The 19,116-nt window shown below is 50.5% G+C and overlaps 1 protein-coding gene across 1 annotated transcript in view; it reads left to right on the plus strand.

Moving 5' to 3' along the window:
- The window catches only part of slc12a2 (solute carrier family 12 member 2), a 244,971-nt gene that overhangs the window by 188,355 nt on the left and 37,500 nt on the right, over positions 1-19,116 (plus strand). Inside the window, 4 exon segments of the mRNA XM_085984420.1 lie at positions 4,302-4,353; positions 4,356-4,407; positions 5,646-5,725; positions 8,180-8,323. Of these exon segments, the coding sequence (XP_085840546.1) occupies positions 4,302-4,353; positions 4,356-4,407; positions 5,646-5,725; positions 8,180-8,323 (328 nt within the window).

A 19,116-nucleotide genomic window follows, 5' to 3' on the forward strand; every position in this document is an offset into this window, starting at 1 on the left:
CCTCGTAGATGTCGAGCGGGTCGCGGGGCCCAGGCCTGCCGTCTGCTGGGGCTGGATATCGGATCGTGGGGGGGGGGGGGGGGGGGGTGGTAGTGAGTAGTGGGTTACTGCGGCCCCCGAGGGTGCAAGGTCTCTTATGGAGACTGTGTCCTCCCGCCCGTCCGGGTATGCAATGTAAGCATACTGGGGGTTGGCGTGGAGGAGGTCGACCCTCTCGACCAGGGGGTCCGTTTTATGGGTCCTCGCGTGTCTTCTCAGTAGGACCGGCCCTGGGGACGTCAGCCATGGCGGTAGCGATGTCCCCGATGTGGACTTCCTTGGGAAGACAAACATTTTCTCATGAGGGGTGGCGTTAGTGGCCGTGCAGAGCAGTGACCGAATAGAGTGGAGCGCATCGGGGAGCACATCCTGCCAGCGGGAGGTTGGAAGGCCCCTAGACTTTAAGGCTAGCAGGGCGGCCTTCCAAACTGTCGCATTTTCTCTTTCCACCTGTCCGTTCCCCTGGGGGTTGTAACTGGTGGTCCTGCTTGTGGCAATACCCCTAGTTAGCAGGTACTGACGGAGTTCGTTGCTCATAAACGATGAGCCCCGGTTGCTATGGATATAGCTGGGGAAACCGAACAGGGTGAAGAGGTCGTTCAGACATTTAATGACCGTGGCACTGGTCATGTCCGGGCAGGGGATGGCGAACGGGAAACGGGAGTACTCATCAATAATATTGAGGAAGTACACATTGCGGTCGGAGGAGGGGAGAGGCCCTTTAAAATCAACGCTCAGGCGCTCGAAGGGGCGAGTGGCTTTTATCAGGTGGGCCCTGTCTGGTCTATAAAAGTGCGGTTTGCACTCAGCGCAGACTTGGCAGTTCCTGGTCATGGTCCTGACCTCCTCAATAGAGTAAGGCAGGTTGCGGGCCTTGATGAAGTGGAAGAACCTGGTGAACCCCGGGTGGCAGAGGTCATTGTGGAGGGCCCGCAGTCTATCGATCTGCGCGCTGGCGCAGGTGCCACGCGATAGCGCATCCGGGGGTTCATTGAGCTTCCCGGGCCGGTACAAGATCTCGTAATTGTAGGTGGAAAGTTCGATTCTCCACCTCAAGATCTTGTCATTTTTGATTTTGCCCCTCTGCTTGTTGTTAAACATGAAAGCAACTGAACGCTGGTCAGTGAGCAGGGTAAATCGTTTTCCGGCCAGGTAGTGCCTCCAATGACGCACAGCCTCCACAATCGCCTGGGCCTCCTTCTCAACAGCGGAGTGTCTGGTCTCCGGGCCTTGGAGGGTTCGTGAAAAGAAGGCCACGGGTCTCCCCGCCTGATTGAGGGTAGCGGCCAGGGCAAAGTCGGACGCGTCGCTTTCCACCTGGAAGGGGATGGATTCGTCCACTGCGTGCATGGTGGCTTTGGCAATGTCTTCCTTGATACGGTGGAAGGCTAAGCGGGCCTCTGCCGTCAAGGGAAAAGAGGTGGACTTGATCAGCGGATGGGCCTTGTCCGCATAGTAGGGGACCCACTGGGCATAATAGGAGAAAAACCCTAGGCACCTCTTCAGGGCCTTGAGGCAGTGGGGCAGTGGGAGTTCCATAAGGGGACGCATCCGGTCGGGGTCGGGGCCGATGACTCCGTGTTCCACAACACAGCCAAGGATGGCGAGGCAGTTTGTGCGGAATATGCACTTCTCCTTGTTATATGTCAGGTTCAGGAGTTGGGCGGTGCGGAGGAATTTTTCGAGGTTTGCGTCATGGTCCTGCAAGTCACGGCCGCAGATGGTCACATTGTCCAGATATGGGAAAGTGGCCTGCAACGCATTTTGATCTACCATCCGGTCCATCTCCCTTTGGAAGACGGAGACCCCATTGGTGACGCCAAAGGGAACCCTAAGGAAGTGGTAGAGGCGGCCGTTTACCTCAAAGGCAGTATACTGGCGGTCCTCAGGGCGGATAGGGAGCTGGTGGTACGCTGATTTCAGGTCAATGGTCGAGAAGACGCGGTACTGCGCGATCTGGTTGACCATATCAGCTATGCGGGGGAGTGGGTAGGCGTCCAGCAGGGTGTAGCGATTTATTGTCTGGCTGTAGTCGATGACCAGGCGCTGCTTCTCGCCGGTCTTAACGACCACAACCTGGGCTCGCCAGGGGCTGGTGCTGCCCTCAATAACCCCTTCCTTCAGGAGCCGCTCCACTTCGGTTTTAATGAAAACCCTGTCCCCGGCACTGTATCGCCTGCTCTTTGTGGCGATGGGCTTACAGTCGGGGGTGAGGTTAGCAAACAGTGGGGGGGGGGGGGGTGACTGAGTGTGGAGAGGTTTCACCTGGTGCGCGGCGGGCAATTTGGGAGCTGCTGGCTGCGGACTGTGAGTGGGGGTAGGGGTCCACCGTACGCCATCGTAACACTTTTAAGGTGGCACTGAAAATCTAGCCCCAGCAGGATGGCAGCGCAGAGGTCGGGCAGGACCAGAAGTTTAAAATGATCGTACACGGTCCCGTCTACTACGAGTGTCACTACGCAGTAGCCGCCGATGTCCGCCGACTGGGACTCGGAGGCCATAGAAATCCGCTGGTGCGCAGGCAGGACTGGGAGAGAGCAACGCCGCACCGTGTCTGGGTGGATGAAGCTCTCCGTGCTCCCAGAGTCAAAAAGGCAGATTGTATCGTGGCCATTTACCTTAATGTCCATTGTGGAACTGGCCAGCTGGTGCGGTCTCGCTTGGTCCAGTGTAACGGATGCCAGCGTAGGGGTCGGTGTGTCGCTGCGGGTATCAGATGAGACGGTGTTGGGGGCCTGCTGCGTTCCGGCTGTCGTCCAAGATGGCGGCGTCCATGATCCCCATGTGGCTGGAGGCGTCCAAAATGGCTGCTGTACCGGTGGTTCGCACATGGCCGGGGAGTCCCAAGATGGCGGCCCGCATGGCCCACACGCGGCGCTGCTGGGGTTCGGGGTGGCTTTGGCCCTGCAGACGTTAGCGTAGTGTCCCTTCTTCCCGCAGCCCGAGCAGATCGCGTTTTTCACCGGGCAGCGCGCTCTGGGGTGTTTTGCATGGCCACAGAAGTAGCATTTCTGGCCTTGGGGCACTGCTGCGGTAGTTGGGCCGTTGCTGGGGTGGCACGGCGCTATGAGGCGGTCCTACCGTGTCCCAGGCTGTCATTCCCCGCGGCGTCCACGGTGCAGAGGAGTAGGCATCCATGCCCCGGTAGGCTACATCCAATGATAGTGCGAGTTCAGAGGCCTTGTTGAAGTCGAGGTCACTCTGCTCCAACAGTTGCTGTCGGGTGTAATTGGATCTGTGGCCCGCTACAAAAGCGTCCCGGATAAGTTCCTCTGTGTACACGGCGGCCTTTACATCCTTACAACCACAGGCCCGGCCAAGCACAGACAGTGCCTGAAGGTATTCCACGGTCGATTCCCCAGGCTGTTGTTTACGACTCCCCAGAAGGTGCCTGGCGTACACTTCGTTCACTGGGCGCGTGTACTGGTCCTTGAGGAGCTTGATAGCGTCCGCGTACGAGGTCGCGTCTTGGATGACCGAGTACACTCGGTGGTTCACTTTGGAGGTCAGGACATCCAGTTTGTCCTCGTCCGATTTGATTGCTGCGGAGGCGGTCAGGAATTTTTCGAAACACTTAAGCCAGTGAGTAAACTTGGTGGATGAGTCCGCCTCCCGATGATCTAAGTCCAGGCATGCTGGTGTGAGGATCTTCTCCATTATAAAAATTTTGTTAATAAATGATGTGCCTCAATAATTCCGAGACTCGAAGTTAGCAGAACAAAACAAGGCTTTTATTAACTTAGAACGTAACACGTAAGAGAGAGAGATGTCTTCCTTCTGGAGACTGAAGCCAGACTGGGTTAGCTTACAAACGGGGCCAGGTATGGGCAGAGCCCTACACACAGCACATTCCAGTATACAATACAGCACATTCCAGTACACAATACAATGAGGTCTGGGGGAAGGGAAATGACACTGAAACCGATCTCAGTCACAGGCAGTGATGAATGGAAATATTTCATCACAATAAAATTGATGCGCTATCAATTACTCATAAAAGACTGAGAGTTAAGAGAGTAACTAAAGGCTTTTATTAACAAAAGAATGAAGGTCTGCCTCGAGTGGTCGACCGGTCCAGAAATACAAAGTCACCTTTATACTAGGACTTGTGGGAGGAGTCAGCCGAGGCATGTCCAGGCATGTACACAGTGGAATACAAACAGTGGTTTACCACAGGCAGTTTTATACTGCGGTCCATACCCGCATTCTGGACAGGTCTGACAGAAAAGTAACTTTCACTTCTGCTTCTGGTCTATTTCCAGGCTGTAGGACTTGGTCGAATGCGGCCCAACACACTTGTCTTTGGCTTTAAAAAGACTGGCGCCAGGCCCTTATGAAGGATGTGGAAAATTACATCAATACTATTCAGTGAGTTAATCTTGCTAATTATCATTCAATGGAGTAAAGTGCCACTTTGATAACAAAACCAAGCTTTTCATTCCTTGGTTCCTTTGGAGGTGGCTGCAACAAAGTCCTTAAGATTGTTTTAAATTGAGTTAAAAGCACACCTTTTATGTTCCTTGAGTACTGATATAAGCAGAACTGTATAGGGATCATGGCCAGAATTTTAATCTGGAGGCTTGTGGGGCCGCGCAGGGTGCTAGAAAGCGGATGGGAAACCCGGGAGAATGTCAGAGCCTGATTTGCATTTCAAAGCTCTGTTTCCCCACTCGCAGCCAGCCAGATGTTGATGCTGGCTGGCTGCGAGCAGGCAGGCCTGCAGCACCAGGCCGCAGAGAGGAGGGAGGAAGGGAGGGATCATGGGGGCCGAAGGAGGATCGGTGTGGGGGAAGAAAGGGAAAGAGGGAGGATCTGGGCTGACCGGAGTAGGATTTGTTTTGGGGGGGGGGGGGGGGAAAGAGAGAGAAAGAGAGTTGTGTAAGCATCAGGGCCAACCGAAGGAGGATCGCTTTGTGGAGTGGGGAGTAAAGCATTGGGACCAACCGGCGGAGGGTTTGGGGCGGGGTGGGGGGGGGGTCGGTGCCAGAGGACCATCGGGCTGAAGGGTGTAGTCTGGGAAGGCGATCAGAGGCCTCGGGGTGGGGTAAGGCAGGGACGCTGGATCCAGGAGGTATGTGTAAAGGCACTAACCTCCTGGATCCATCAGTTCTTGCCTTGGCAAGTTGGCGGGTTCCCCGAGGCCTGAGAAACCCAACCAGCCAGAGTTAAATTTGTAATGGTGGTTAAATCTGAGGCACACTAGGCTCATTATAATATTTAAATACGAGACCAGCCTCCTGGGAGCAGTTTGGCTTCCCGCCTCCGTTAAAACTGAAAGTGGGCAGGTTGGAGGCGGCTTGGGGTCGGGATTCAGTTTTTTTTTTAACACTTTAACTTTCCTCCCACCTCACCCGTTTTTTGGAGTTAAAGGCGGGAATTTTCTTCGGTGGGGTGGTCCGAGGTGGGTGGGAAATCCGGGAGGCCAGTGGATAAACTTTCTGGTAATATTTGCCTTTATGGATAATTGTAAGTGCCTTTACAGTATAAACATGTTTTGTGTGTGTACATGGCCAGTGATTGTGAAATGTTGTGTTCTGATCTATTAGAATTTTATTTCCTTTTTGTGGTTAACGAACTGTTCATTGTAATGCATATTTGCTTTGCAGTGATGCATTTGACTATCAGTATGGAGTAGTCGTCATTAGACTAAAGGAAGGTTTTAATATTTCTCATCTTCAAGCACAAGGTGAGTTTTTTTGAGCTGCAAGTGTTTTAAGGCTCCAATGTGATTACATCAGGCAGTTCAGTGTTGTAGAGCACCAGCATGCTACTGAAAATGCAGGTTCAATTTTCTTTCCTCCCACACTGGTCATGGTTTGCAGTTGTGCTGCTGCTGGGAATTGTTCATCAAATGCTGGACATCACCTCATAGTGGAGGGAAAAATTTGAGAAGGAGTCACACCTGGGCAACTTTTTATTACATGTTGCCAAGTGACTAGCTGAAGGTTTTATCTATCCTGACCTTGTATTCTGTATCCACACCATCCAGGCCCAATATCTAGGAAGGAAAATACTAATTCTACTAAAAAGTGGGAGAAAAATGAAAAGTGCTAACTTGTTCAGTAAGAGATGCAGATGTTTGTTTCCCCACCGAGAGTGCCTGTTGGCGTCACATAGTATGCAGTTTTGTGTTCTGAGCTCATACTATTAGGAACAAGGTTGAGCATGCTTAAAAGTGTACTGTGTAACATCCTTACAGCCAGCAGAGAGACTTCCATCTCATCAGCCTAAACTAGATTAGTGCCTGTATCCAGAGGTGAAACGATGGTGTCAAACAAACTGACTACTTTGTTTGCAATTGGTTTGTTCTGGTCACTGAACAGTATCACTTAGTGTATTTAAATTTATAATAGAACCACTAATCATGTTGATGTTCATGTTTTATTTTTGGGGGCATTTGAAAAGATCCCAAACGTTCGACAGTCAAAAGTAATCAGTCCAAACAGGAATTGGTTATTCAAAAATGCTTCACTGGCTTCCTATGGCATTGAGGATCAAGAAGGTTACCTGGTCATTGGGTGCTTCCTGGGCTTTGGCTTCATAATTGCAGATATAATGTATTTTTTTTAATGTGTGTGGTTTGGTAAATGAACAAGTGTTAAGAGATTTGAGCTTCTCAAAATAAAAGTTTTTTGGGGGAAAATTCGGTTGATTTGCAGCTCCCGTTGGCACCCTAAGAGGGCGCTAATGAGGCGCAAAGCAACTGGCGCCCAGGCGCAGCAATGTTTGCACCGCTCGCGAAATTGACCAGACAGATCGTGACGTCAGTCGAGTGTGTAGCACCCCGGACCGGATATTGAGTGGCACCCCCTGCCTTACCGCCTGCTGCTAGCAACGAAAGGTTGAGGGGAACGTTTTGCAGTCGGGTAGGGACTTGTGGAGCACAATTTAAAGGCAACTGCTTCTTGACTCTCTTTGTCAGTGACATTTTTGCACCACGCATTCAGAGAGAGGGATTTCTGGAGAGATTCAACGCTGTGTGAAGGAGTTTTGGGTACTGAGCAGCACTTTGCAGGTTCATTTTAATTTGACCCTCCTTGCATCGATTTAGAAGAGTCTATGGGGGCTGCATTCTGAGCTCTTTCCCTGGGCCTCTTCATTGTTCTTTCCAGCAGAATTGATGTACAGGTCTCTCCAGGCCGAGATTCAAAGCTGCAATGAGCAGGGTGTGGATGGAGAGCAAGATCGACCCTCCCCTTTAAGAACTGGCTGGCGCTAGTGTCTGTGTTCAATTGCTGGCTGACATCACCTGAGCTTCGTCGGCGTTCTGAGGTAGCGCCTCGCTCCTTGGCGTTAGCGCCTTGAGAGGTATTTAGCGCTCCAATCACCTCCAAGGGTGATAGAAGCCAAGTTTGCAGTCGGAGGCGATAATTAGCACCAGGCACTAAACTTTGCGCCCGGCCGATAATTGCGCCCCCAAACGGCGATACCGAATTTCTCCTCTATTTTTCTAAATTGCAGTTGATACCTGTGAACAGCAAGTACAGATAGTGGCAAGGGGGACCAGCCCCTATGGAGAGTCCTTTTCTGGAAATTTAGTACAGTGTGTTGGTAACTACCAGCATCAGATTTGTCACTCAGATAGCAAACTTTCTCGGGCGTTTAAAAAAAGAAGCATCACATTCTAATCCACCCCAGCCAAAGGTACAGATGACATCCTCATTGAGCAGGGTGCATTATCTCTCCTTGGACTTCTTGACCCTCTCTGTGTTTGATACGGTCGAATATACCATTCTCTTCCATCATCTCTTCGTTGTCTAGCTCTGGGATTGGCCTAGATTTTCTGCTGGAAGTATACCAGAGAGCCAACCAAATAATGTGGGAAATGCCTCAGTAGTCTGCTGGCTCTCTTGACCTCACCAGTCTAGGGTTTCCCTTTACTTGACGGGGGTGGGAGGGACATTGAATATGTCTGCCCAAATATGGGTGGGCCTATTCAAATAAATCGTATGACATGATTTTAGTCACTTTTTTCAATTTCTTCTCTTGCGCTCTCACTCTCTCACCCCCTTGCTTGCATGTTGTAACTTGTTTTAGTGTACAATATATACAAACAATAAATGGTTTGACAGTTAATTGCAACATTAGATTAAACGTCAAATCCTTTTTGAGGTGGTCACTATTATTTTCCTATGTACAGAAGAGTTGTGCACTTCTCAGGAGAAATCTGCTCATCCCAAGGACATAGTGGTGAATCTGGAACATTCTGATGCAGACTCTTCCAAGCCATCTTCGAAGTCAGTGAGTGAAACCAACAGCCCAGCAGTATCACAAGACCAAAAAGGTAAGAAGTTACATATTTGATGTGGGTTGGAAATATAGTGCCGTGCATTTATAAAATTTCAATTGTGAAATTACATTAATTTAGCCAATTGGTAGGGGATCTGTCCTCTAAATTAACCATAGTATCTTTAAAACCTCACAACACTTATGCTAAAAGTCATAATCCAACCAGCTTTTATTGCTGCCACCAGACCAAATACACTTTTTTACATCTATTTGAAAATGTCTTCCCTTCCTGTAAGAAAGGCCTAAAAGAATGGTGGCTGTGGAGAAAAGGGTCAAAGAGAAGGCTCTACTGCCTTTAATGTTGGTGCAGGCCTCATCTGATCGTCATGAGGAGGTTTAAGTCACTAACCAAGAAGAGAAATGGGGTTATGTCAAAAGTTGGTTTTAGATTTGGAAGATTGCATAGTGACTCTAGCTGCGCAGGAGTGGCTGTAAAAGACTCGGCATTGGGTCTTTTTGGGCACTAATAGTCAGTACGGTAATATTGTCAGAACACCATGTCTGCCTGCATTCAAGACATGATAGCTGCACTGTTTTGAAAGACTTTGACGGGCTCATTTCACTGAAAACAGTTGATCATATAGTGGAAATTTTGTGTTGCTGGATGTGATGAACTGTACCACATGGGGAGTAAAATGCCTTCTGTTAATAGGGGGAAGGGGGGGTGGTGCGGGGCAAAGAGTTGGCATTCCTGACTTTTTGGTAAAATTAACGATGGGAAGATTTTCACCCAATAGAGATTTTGGTGCAATCCAAAGGAGTATAGCCACTGTAAGGGTTTGTAATCCTTCAACATGCAGGTAGAGTCAGAGTTATACAGCACAGAAAGAGGCCCATCGTGTCCATGCCAGCCATCAAGCCCTGTCTATTCTAATCCCATTTTGCAGCACTTGGTCCGTAGCCTTGTATGCTATGGCGCTTCAAGTGCTCATCTAAATGCTTCTTGAATGTTGAGGGTAGTGAGTTCCAGATTCCAACCACCCTCTGGGTGAATAAGTTTTTCCTCAAATCCCCTCTAAACCTCCTGCCCCTTACCTTGAAACTATGCCCCTGGTTATTGACCCCTCTACTAAGGGGAAATGTTCCTTTCTATCTACCCTATCTATGCCCCTCATAATTTTGTACACTTCAATCAGGTCCCCCCTCAGCCTTCTCTGCTCTAAGGAAAACAACCCCAGCCTGTCCAGTCTCTCTTCATAGCTGAAGTGCTCCAGCCCAGGTAACATCCTGGTGAATCTCCTCTGCACCCTCTCCAATGCAATCACATCCCTCCTATAGTGTGGTGACCAGAACTGCACACAGTATTCCAGCTGTGGCCTAACTAACGTTTTGTACAGCTCCATCATAACCTCCCTGCTCTTGCCTTCATTAGCTGAGGCATAGTATCCCATATGCCTTTTTAACCACCTTATCTACCTGTTCTGCTGTCTTCAGGGATCTATGTACATGTCTAAGGTAGACTGGAGTGCGTGGCTAAAGGGATGGTGCAGGGGGGAGGGCTTTAGTTTCCTGGATCACTGGGTCTGCTTCTGGGAAAGGTGGGACTTGTACAAGTCGGACGGTTTACACCTGAACCAGGGGGGAACCAATATCCTTGCGGGGAGGTTTGCTAGCACTGCTGGGGAGGGTTTAAACTAACTTGGCAGGGGGTTGGGGTACAGAGTGGAGCTATAGTAGGGGGTGATTTACGGCCAAATACAGAGGGAAAAACAAGTCAGCTGGGAAGGCAGAGCAAATATGTGAAGGCAAAAGAGAATATGGCAGGGCTGGAAGGCATTTATTTTAATGCAAGGAGTCTTGCAAATAAGGTGGATGAACTGAAGTTGTTGTTGAACACATGGGAGTACGATATTGTTGCTATCATGGAGACATGGTTGAGGGAGGGTCAGGACTGGCAGCTCAATATTCCGGGGTATAGAATCTTCAGGCGAGACAGAGGGGGGTGTAAAAGGGGAGGGGGTGTTGCAATATTAATTAAGGAGTCAATTACTGCTGTAAGGAGGGATGATATATTAGTGGGTTCCTCTAATGAGGCCATATGGGTAGAACTTAAAAACAAAAAGGGGGCAAGCACTTTGCTGGGAGTGTACTATAGGCCCCCAAACAGTCAGGGGGAGATAGAGGAACAGATATGTAGGCAAATCTCAGAGAAGTGTGAAAATAATAGGGTAATAATAGTGGGGGATTTCAACTTCCCCAATATAAATTGGGACAGTCAGAGTGTGAAAGGCTTAGAGGGTGCAGAATTCTTAAAGTGCATCCAGGAGAGCTTTTTGAGCCAACATGTAGAAAGTCCTACAAGAGAGGGGGCGGTACTGGACCTAATTCTGGGGAATGTAGCCGGGCAAGTGGTGGAAGTGTCAGTAGGAGAGCATTTTGGCGACAGTGACCATAATTCGGTGAGATTTAAGGTGGTCATGGAAAAAGACAAAGACGGCCCGGAAATAAGGGTTCTAAATTGGGGGAAGGCCGATTTTAATATGATAAGGCAGGATCTGGCCAAAGTGGACTGGGAGCAGCTGCTTATAGGAAAATCCACATCAAAACAGTGGGAGACTTTCAGAAGGGAAATAGAGAGAGTACAACGCCAACATGTTCCTGTAAAGGTCAAGGGTGGGACCAACAAGCAAAGGGAACCTTGGATGACAAGGGATATACAAAAACGCATTAGAAATAAAAGGGGGGCTTTTGGCAGTTACAAAAGACTAAAGACAGAAGAAGCCCTAGAGGAGTATAAAAAGTGCAGGGGCATACTTAAAAAAGAAATTAGGAGGGCGAGGAGGGGCCATGAAATAACACTGGCGAGCAAAATAAAGGAAAATCCTAAGATGTTTTATAAGTATATTAAGGGCAAGAGGATAACCAGGGAAAGGGTAGGGCCCATTAGGGACCAAAGTGGCAATCTGTGTGTAGAGCCAGAGGATGTAGGCGGGGTTTTAAATGAATTTTTTGCATCTGTGTTCACTATGGAGAAAGACGATGCAGACATAGAAATCGGGCAAGGGGACTGTGACATACTTGAACATATTAGCATCGAGAGGGAGGAGGTGCTAGCGGTTTTAGCGGGCCAAAAAGTGGATAAATCCCCAGGCCCGGACGAGATGTATCCCAGGCTGCTGTGGGAGGCAAGGGAGGAGATTGCAGGGGCTCTGACACTAATTTTCAGAACCTCTCTGGCCACAGGGGATGTACCAGAGGACTGGAGAACAGCTAACGTAGTACCATTATTCAAGAAGGGTAGCAGGGATAAACCAGGGAATTACAGGCCAGTGAGTCTAACATCTGTGGTGGGGAAATTATTGGAAAAAATTCTGAGGGACAAAATTAATCTCCACTTGGAGAGGCAAGGATTAATCGGGGATAGTCAGCATGGCTTTGTCAAGGGTAAATCATGTCTAACAAATCTGATCGAATTTTTCGAGGGGGTGACTAGTGGGGTGGATGAGGGAAATGCTGTGGATGTGGTTTACATGGACTTCAGTAAAGCTTTTGACAAAGTCCTGCATAGGAGACTGGTCAAGAAGGTAAGAGCCCATGGGATCCAGGGTGCCTTGGCGCGTTGGATCCTAAACTGGCTGAGTGGCAGGAGGCAGAGGGTGATGGTCGAAGGTTGCTTTTGTGACTGGAAGCCTGTGTCCAGTGGGGTACCTCAGGGATCGGTGCTGGGTCCCTTATTGTTTGTGATCTACATAAATGATTTGGATGAGAATGTAAAAGGTATGATCAGTAAGTTCGCAGATGACACGAAAATTGGTGGGGTGGTAAATTGCGAGGAGGAAAGCCTCCGGCTACAGGACGATATAAACGGGTTGGTCAGATGGGCGGAAAAGTGGCAAATGGAATTTAACCCTGAAAAGTGCAAGGTGATGCATTTTGGACGGACAAATAAGGCAAGGGAATACACAATGAGTGGTAGGACCCTAGGAAGTACAGAGGGTCAGAGGGACCTTGGTGTACATGTACATAGATCCCTGAAGGCAGCGGAGCAGGTAGATAAGGTGGTTAAAAAGGCATATGGGATACTTGCCTTCATTAGCCGAGGCATAGAATATAAGAGCAGGGAGGTTATGATGGAGCTGTACAAAACGCTGGTGAGGCCACAGCTGGAGTACTGTGTGCAGTTCTGGTCGCCTCACTATAGGAAGGATGTGATTGCTTTGGAGAGGGTGCAGAGAAGATTCACCAGGATGTTACCTGGGATGGAGCGCCTCAGCTATGAAGAGAGGCTGGACAGGCTGGAGTTGTTTTCCTTGGAGCTGAGGGGGGACCTGATTGAGGTGTACAAAATAATGAGGGGCATAGATAGGGTAGATAAAGAGGAACTTTTCCCCTTAGTGGGGGGGTCAATAACAAGGGGGCATAGATTCAGGGTAAGGGGCAGGAGATTTAGAGGGGATTTGAGGAGGAACTTTTTCACCCAGAGGGTGGTTGGAATGTGGAACTCAATGCCTGAAAGGGTGGTGGAGGCAGGAACCCTCAACATTCAAGAAGCATTTGGATGAGCACTTGAAATGCCATTGCATACAAGGCTATGGACCAAATGCTGGAAAATGGGATTAGACTGGACAGGGATGGATGGGCGGCGCAGACACGATGGGCCGAAGGGCCTCTTTCTGTGCTGTAAAACTCTATGACACCAAGGTTCCTCTGATCCTCTGTCCTTCCTAGGGTCCTACCATTCATTGTGTATTCCCTTGCCTTGTTAGTCCTCCCAAAATGCATCACCTCACACTTTTCAGGGTTAAATTCCATTTGCCACTGTTCTGCCCTGATGCACTATCAATTGCTACAAAAGACTGGAGATTGAGAAAGTAATAAACAGGCTTTTATTACCAAAGAACAGAGCATGCCTCTTGTGGTTGCCTGGTATCCAAAAGGGCTGGAGGCTTCTGAGCAGCGACCTTTATACCCAGCCATGAGGGTGGAGCCAGGGGCGGAGTCAGCTGAGGCATGCACAGACAAGTACAACAATATGCAAGAGTGAACAACAGTACTAACAGTGAACAACAATACTAACAACAGTGGTTTACCACATTCACCCCTTGTTTAGAATTGAGTCCGGCGGGGTGAAGTGCACTAAAAATTTGTGTACTGAAGTCTATCAGGAGGCCTTGTAAGCCGTCCTGAGCGTCGCAGCAGCGGCGGTGATGGTGCAGCATCCAATGGTGAACCCGGTGTCTCGTTCAGAGGAGGTGTAGCAGGTGGCGGACCCTGGGGCTGCTGCATGCCGTCTACAGGGGTCAGAGCATGGGTAATGGGAGGTAGCGATGGTGGTCTCTCAGAGGCACCCGAAGGTGCGAGGTCTCGTGCGGGGACTGTGTCCTGGGGGTAGGCAGGAGTAGCGGTGGGTGGCGAAGAGGGTGTTTCAGGAGCACCTGCAGGTGCGAGGTCTCGAATGGAGACTGTGTCCTCCCGCCCGTCCGGGTACACCACGTAAGCATACTGCGGGTTGGCGTGGAGGAGGCTCACCCTCTCGACCAGGGGGTCCGCCTTATGGGTCCTCACGTGCTTCCGCAGTAGGACGGGACCTGGAGAAGTCAGCCATGTTGGTAGCGAAATCCCCGACGTGGACTTCCTGGGGAAGGAGAACATTCTCTCGTGAGGAGTGGCATTGGTGGGTGTACAGAGCAGCGACCGAATGGAATGGAGCGCCGCAGGGAGGACCTCCTGCCAGCGGGAGGTCGGAAGGCCCTTAGATTTTAAGTTTAAAAGGACTGCCTTCCAGACTGTCGCATTCTCCCTTTCCACCTGGCCGTTACCCCGGGGGTTGTAGCTGGTGGTCCTGCTTGTAGCAATGCCTCTCGCGAGCAGGTACTGCCGAAGTTCGTCGCTCATAAAAGATGAGCCCCTGTCGCTATGGATATAGCTAGGGAAACCGAACAAGGCGAAGAGGTCATTCAGACATTTAATGACCGTGGTACTGGTCATGTCCGAGCAAGGGATGGCAAACGGGAAACGGGAGTACTCATCAATTATATTGAGGAAGTACACATTGCGGTCAGAGGAGGGGAGGGGCCCTTTAAAATCGATGCTCAGCCGCTCGAAGGGGCGCGTGGCTTTGATCAGGCTCGCTCTGTCTGGCCTATAAAAATGCGGCTTGCACTCGGCACAGATCTGGCAGTTCCTGGTCATGGTCCTGACCTCCTCGATGGAGTAGGGCAGGTTACGGGATTTGATAAAATGGAAGAACCTGGTGACCCCCGGGTGGCAGAGGTCATTGTGGAGGGTCTGTAGCCTATCAACCTGCGCGTTGGCGCACGTACCACGTGATAGGGCATCTGGGGGCTCATTGAGTTTCCCGGGCCGGTACAAGATATCGTAATTGTAGGTGGAGAGTTCGATTCTCCACCTTAAGATCTTGTCATTCTTGATTTTGCCCCGCTGCTTATTATGAAACATAAAAGCCACTGAACGCTGGTCAGTGAGCAGGGTAAATCGTTTTCCGGCCAGGTAATGCCGCCAATGTCGCACGGCTTCCACAATGGCCTGGGCCTCCTTTTCGACAGAGGAGTGTCGAATCTCGGGGCCCTGGAGGGTCCTTGAGAAAAAGGCCACGGGTCTCCCCGCCTGGTTAAGGGTTGCAGCTAGGGCAAAGTCGGATGCGTCGCTCTCCACTTGAAAAGGAAGGGACTCATCCACAGCGTGCATTGTGGCCTTCGCAATGTCTCCTTTTATGAGAGTGAAGGCTGCACAGGCCTCTGCTGTCAGGGGGAAGGAGGCGGACTTGATGAGGGGTCGGGCTTTATCCGCATAGTTGGGCACCCACTGAGCATAGTAAGAGAAAAACCCCAGGCATCTCTTCAGTGCTTTCTGGCAGTGGGGGAGGGGGAGCTCCATAAGGGGGCGCATTCTATCGGGGTCTGGGCCGATGACTCCGTTCTCCACTACGCAGCCAAGAATAGCGAGGCGCGTAGTACGAAACATACATTTGTCTTTGTTGTATGTGAGATTCAGCCGCTGGGCCGTCCGGAGGAATTTCTCTAGATTAACGTCGTGGTCCTGCTGGTCGTGGCCGCAGATGGTGACGTTGTCTAGATATGGGAAAGTGGCCTGGAGCGCGTTCTGGTCAACCATCCGGTCCATCTCCCGTTGGAAGACAGAAACTCCGTTGGTGACGCCGAAGGGAACTCTGAGAAAGTGATAGAGCCGACCGTCAGCTTCAAAAGCTGTGTACTGGCGGTCCTCAGCCCTGATGGGGAGCTGGTGGTATGCCGACTTCAGATCAATCGTCGAGAACACCCGGTATTGTGCTATCTGATTGACCATGTCAGATATGCGGGGGAGTGGGTATGCATCTAGTTGGGTGTAGCGATTGATCGTCTGGCTGTAGTCAATAACTAGGCGCTGTTTTTCGCCAGTCTTCACTACCACCACTTGTGCTCGCCATGGGCTGGTGCTACTTTCAATAATCCCTTCCTTCAGGAGTCTCGCTACCTCGGATTTAATGAAGCTCCTATCCCCAACACTGTAACGCCTGCTTTTGGTAGCGATGGGCTTACAGTCGCGGGTGAGGTTAGCGAACAAGGAGGGGGGGGGGGACTTTAAGGGTGGAGAGGCTGCAAATGGTGCACGGCGGGCGATTTAAAAGCTGCTGGCTGCAGACTGTGAGTGGGGGGAGGGGTCCGTCATACGCTAATGTGACACTCTTAAGGTGGCACTGAAAATCCAACCCCAGTAGAACGGCAGCGCAGAGATGGGGCAGGACCAGAAGTTTAAAATGTTTGTATTCTGTGCCCCTTACTGAAAGGGTCACTACACAGTAGCCACCGACGTCCGCTGACTGGGCTTTGGAAGCCAAAGAGATCCGATGGCGCGTCGGCAGGACCGGGAGAGAGTAACTGCGCACCGTGTCGGGGTGGATAAAGCTCTCCGTGCTCCCGCTGTCAAAAAGGCAGGTAGTGGCGCGGCCGTTTACCGTAATATCCATCATGGACCTGGACAGTTGATGAGGGAGAGATTGGTCCAGCGTCACGGAGGCCAGCGTATGGTCGAGCGAGTCGATGTGGTCGTCAGATGAGGCGGTGGTTGAGTCCGGCTCCCCCGTGGTTGAAGTCGGAGGCGTCCAAGATGGCGGACAAAATGGCGGCGCCCACGGTCCCGATCCCCACGCGGCTGGGGGAGCCCAAGATGGCGGACAAGATGGCTGCGCCCACGGTTCGCACGCAGCGCTGCTGGCGTTAGCGGTCTTCCCTTTGCAGGCGCTAACGTAGTGACCTTTCTTCCCGCAGCCGGAGCAGGTAGCATTCTTCGCGGGGCAGCGTGCTCTAGGGTGTTTAGCTTGGCCACAAAAATAGCATTTTTGTGCCTTGGACATCGCTGCAGCAGTCGGAGGTGGCGGTCCCATGGCCCAAGATTGCGGCGTCCACGGCGCGGGGCGATGAGGGGAGAAAGCGTCCATATTTCTGTGGGCCGCGTCGAGCGAGAGCGCGAGGGACACTGCCTTTGTCAGGTCTATTTCACCCTTCTCCAGCAGCCTCTGCCGGGAGTAGTCGGACCTTAGACCCGCAACGAAAGCGTCTCGTATCAATCCCTCCGCATGTGCCGCGGCCGATACTTCCTTGCAGTCGCAGCCGCGTCCGAGTACCCGCAGTGCCCGTAGGAAGGCTTCCACCGATTCCCCGGGCTGCTGTCTGCGAGATCTTAAAAGGTGCCTGGCATAGACCGTGTTAACCGGGCGTGCATACTGCCCTTTCAGTAGGTCGATAGCCGCCGCGTAGGTCGTCGCATCTTGGATTAAAGTATAGACTTGGTGGCTCACCTTCGAGGCCAGGATTTTCAGTTTATTTTCATCAAGAGTCACGGTCGAGGCTTCCAGATACGCCTCAAAGCAACGCAGCCATTGTGCGAATTTAGTCGACGAACCCGCTTCTTGGGGGTCTAGGTCCAGGCATGTTGGTCTGAGGGCTCGCAGCAGCGCCTGCTGCTCAGCGTTTTGCGCCATCGGTTGATCAGCATCCGCAGCCAACATTTAACTTTGGTAATAAAATTGATGCACTATCAATTGCTACAAAAGACTGGAGATTGAGAAAGTAATAAACAGGCTTTTATTACCAAAGAACAGAGCATGCCTCTTGTGGTTGCCTGGTATCCAAAAGGGCTGGAGGCTTCTGAGCAGCGACCTTTATACCCAGCCATGAGGGTGGAGCCAGGGGCGGAGTCAGCTGAGGCATGCACAGACAAGTACAACAATATGCAAGAGTGAACAACAGTACTAACAGTGAACAACAATACTAACAACAGTGGTTTACCACATGCCCATCTAACCATATTGTCCTGTAGCCTGAGGCTTCCCTCCTCGCTATTTATCACTCCGCCAATTTTTGTGTCATCTGCGAACTTACTGATCATACCTCCTACATTCATATCTAAATCATTAATGTACACTACAAACAGCAAAGGACCCAGCGGATTCCTGCAGTACACCACTGGACACAGGCTTCCAGTCACACAAACAACCTTCGACCATCACCCTCTGCCTCCTGCCACTAAGCCTATTTTGGATCCAATGTGCCAAATTGCCCTGGATCCCATGGGCTCTTAACCTTCTTGACCAGTCTCCCATGTGGGACTTTGTCAAAAGCCTTACTGAAGTCCATGTAGACTACATCAACTGCACTACCCTCATCCACACACCTAGTCACCCCCTCGCAAAATTCAATCAAATTGGTCAGGCATGATCTCCCCCTGACAAAGCCATGCTGACTATCCTTGATTAATCCTTGCCTCTCCAAGTGGAGACTAATTCTGTCCCTCAGAATTTTTTCCAATAATTTCCCTACCACTGATGTTAGGCTCACTGGCCTGTAATTCCCTGGTTTACCCCTACTACCCTTCTTGAACAATGGTACTACATTAGCTGTTCTCCAGTCCTTTGGCACCTCCCCTGTGGCCAGAGAGGTTCTGAAAAATTGTCAGAGCCCCTGCAATCTCCTCCCTTGCCTCACACAGCAGCCTGGGATACATCCCGTCAAGGCCTGGACATTCATCCACTTTTAAGCCCACTAAAACCACTAGTACCTCCTCCCTCTCGATACTAATTTGTTCAAGTATATCACAATCCCCCAGCCTGATTTCTATGCCTACATCCCCTTCTCCATAGTGAACACAGATGCAAAATATTCATTTAAAACCTCACCTACATCTTCTGGCTCTACACATAGATTGCCACTTTGGTCCCTAATGGGCCCTACTCTTTCCCTGGTTATCCTCTTACCCTTAATATACTTCTAAAACACCTTGGGATTTTCCTTTATTTTGCCCACCAGTGTTTTTTCATGCCCCCTCTTCGCTCTCCTAATTTCTTTAAGTACCCCCCTGCACTTTCTATACTCTCCTAGGGCTTCCACTGTTTTTAGTCCTTTGTATTTGCCAAAAGCCTCCCTTTTTTTCCGAATCCATTCTTGTATATCCCTTGACATCCAGGGTTCCCTGGGCTTGTTGGTCCCACCCTTGACCTTTACGGGAACATGTTGGCGTTGTACTCTCTCTATTTCCTTTCTGAAAGACTCCCATTGCTCTGATGTGGATTTTCCTACAAGTAGCTGACCCCAGTCCATTTTGGCCAGATTCTGCCTTATCATATTAAAATCGGCCTTCCCCCAATTTAGAACCTTTTATTTCCGGTCCATCTTTGTCCTTTTCCATGACTGCCTTAAATCTCACTGAATTATGGTCACTGTCACCAAAATGCTCTCCTACTGACACTTCTACCACTTGCCCGACTACATTCCCTAGAATTAGGTCCAGTGCTGCCCCCTCTTGTAGGACTTTCTACATGCTGGCTCAAAA

This window comes from Somniosus microcephalus, chromosome 1 (genome assembly GCF_052327205.1).
Source record: "Somniosus microcephalus isolate GS21.2 chromosome 1, FLI_Smic_1.0, whole genome shotgun sequence".
Classification (NCBI taxonomy): Eukaryota; Metazoa; Chordata; class Chondrichthyes; order Squaliformes; family Somniosidae; genus Somniosus; species Somniosus microcephalus.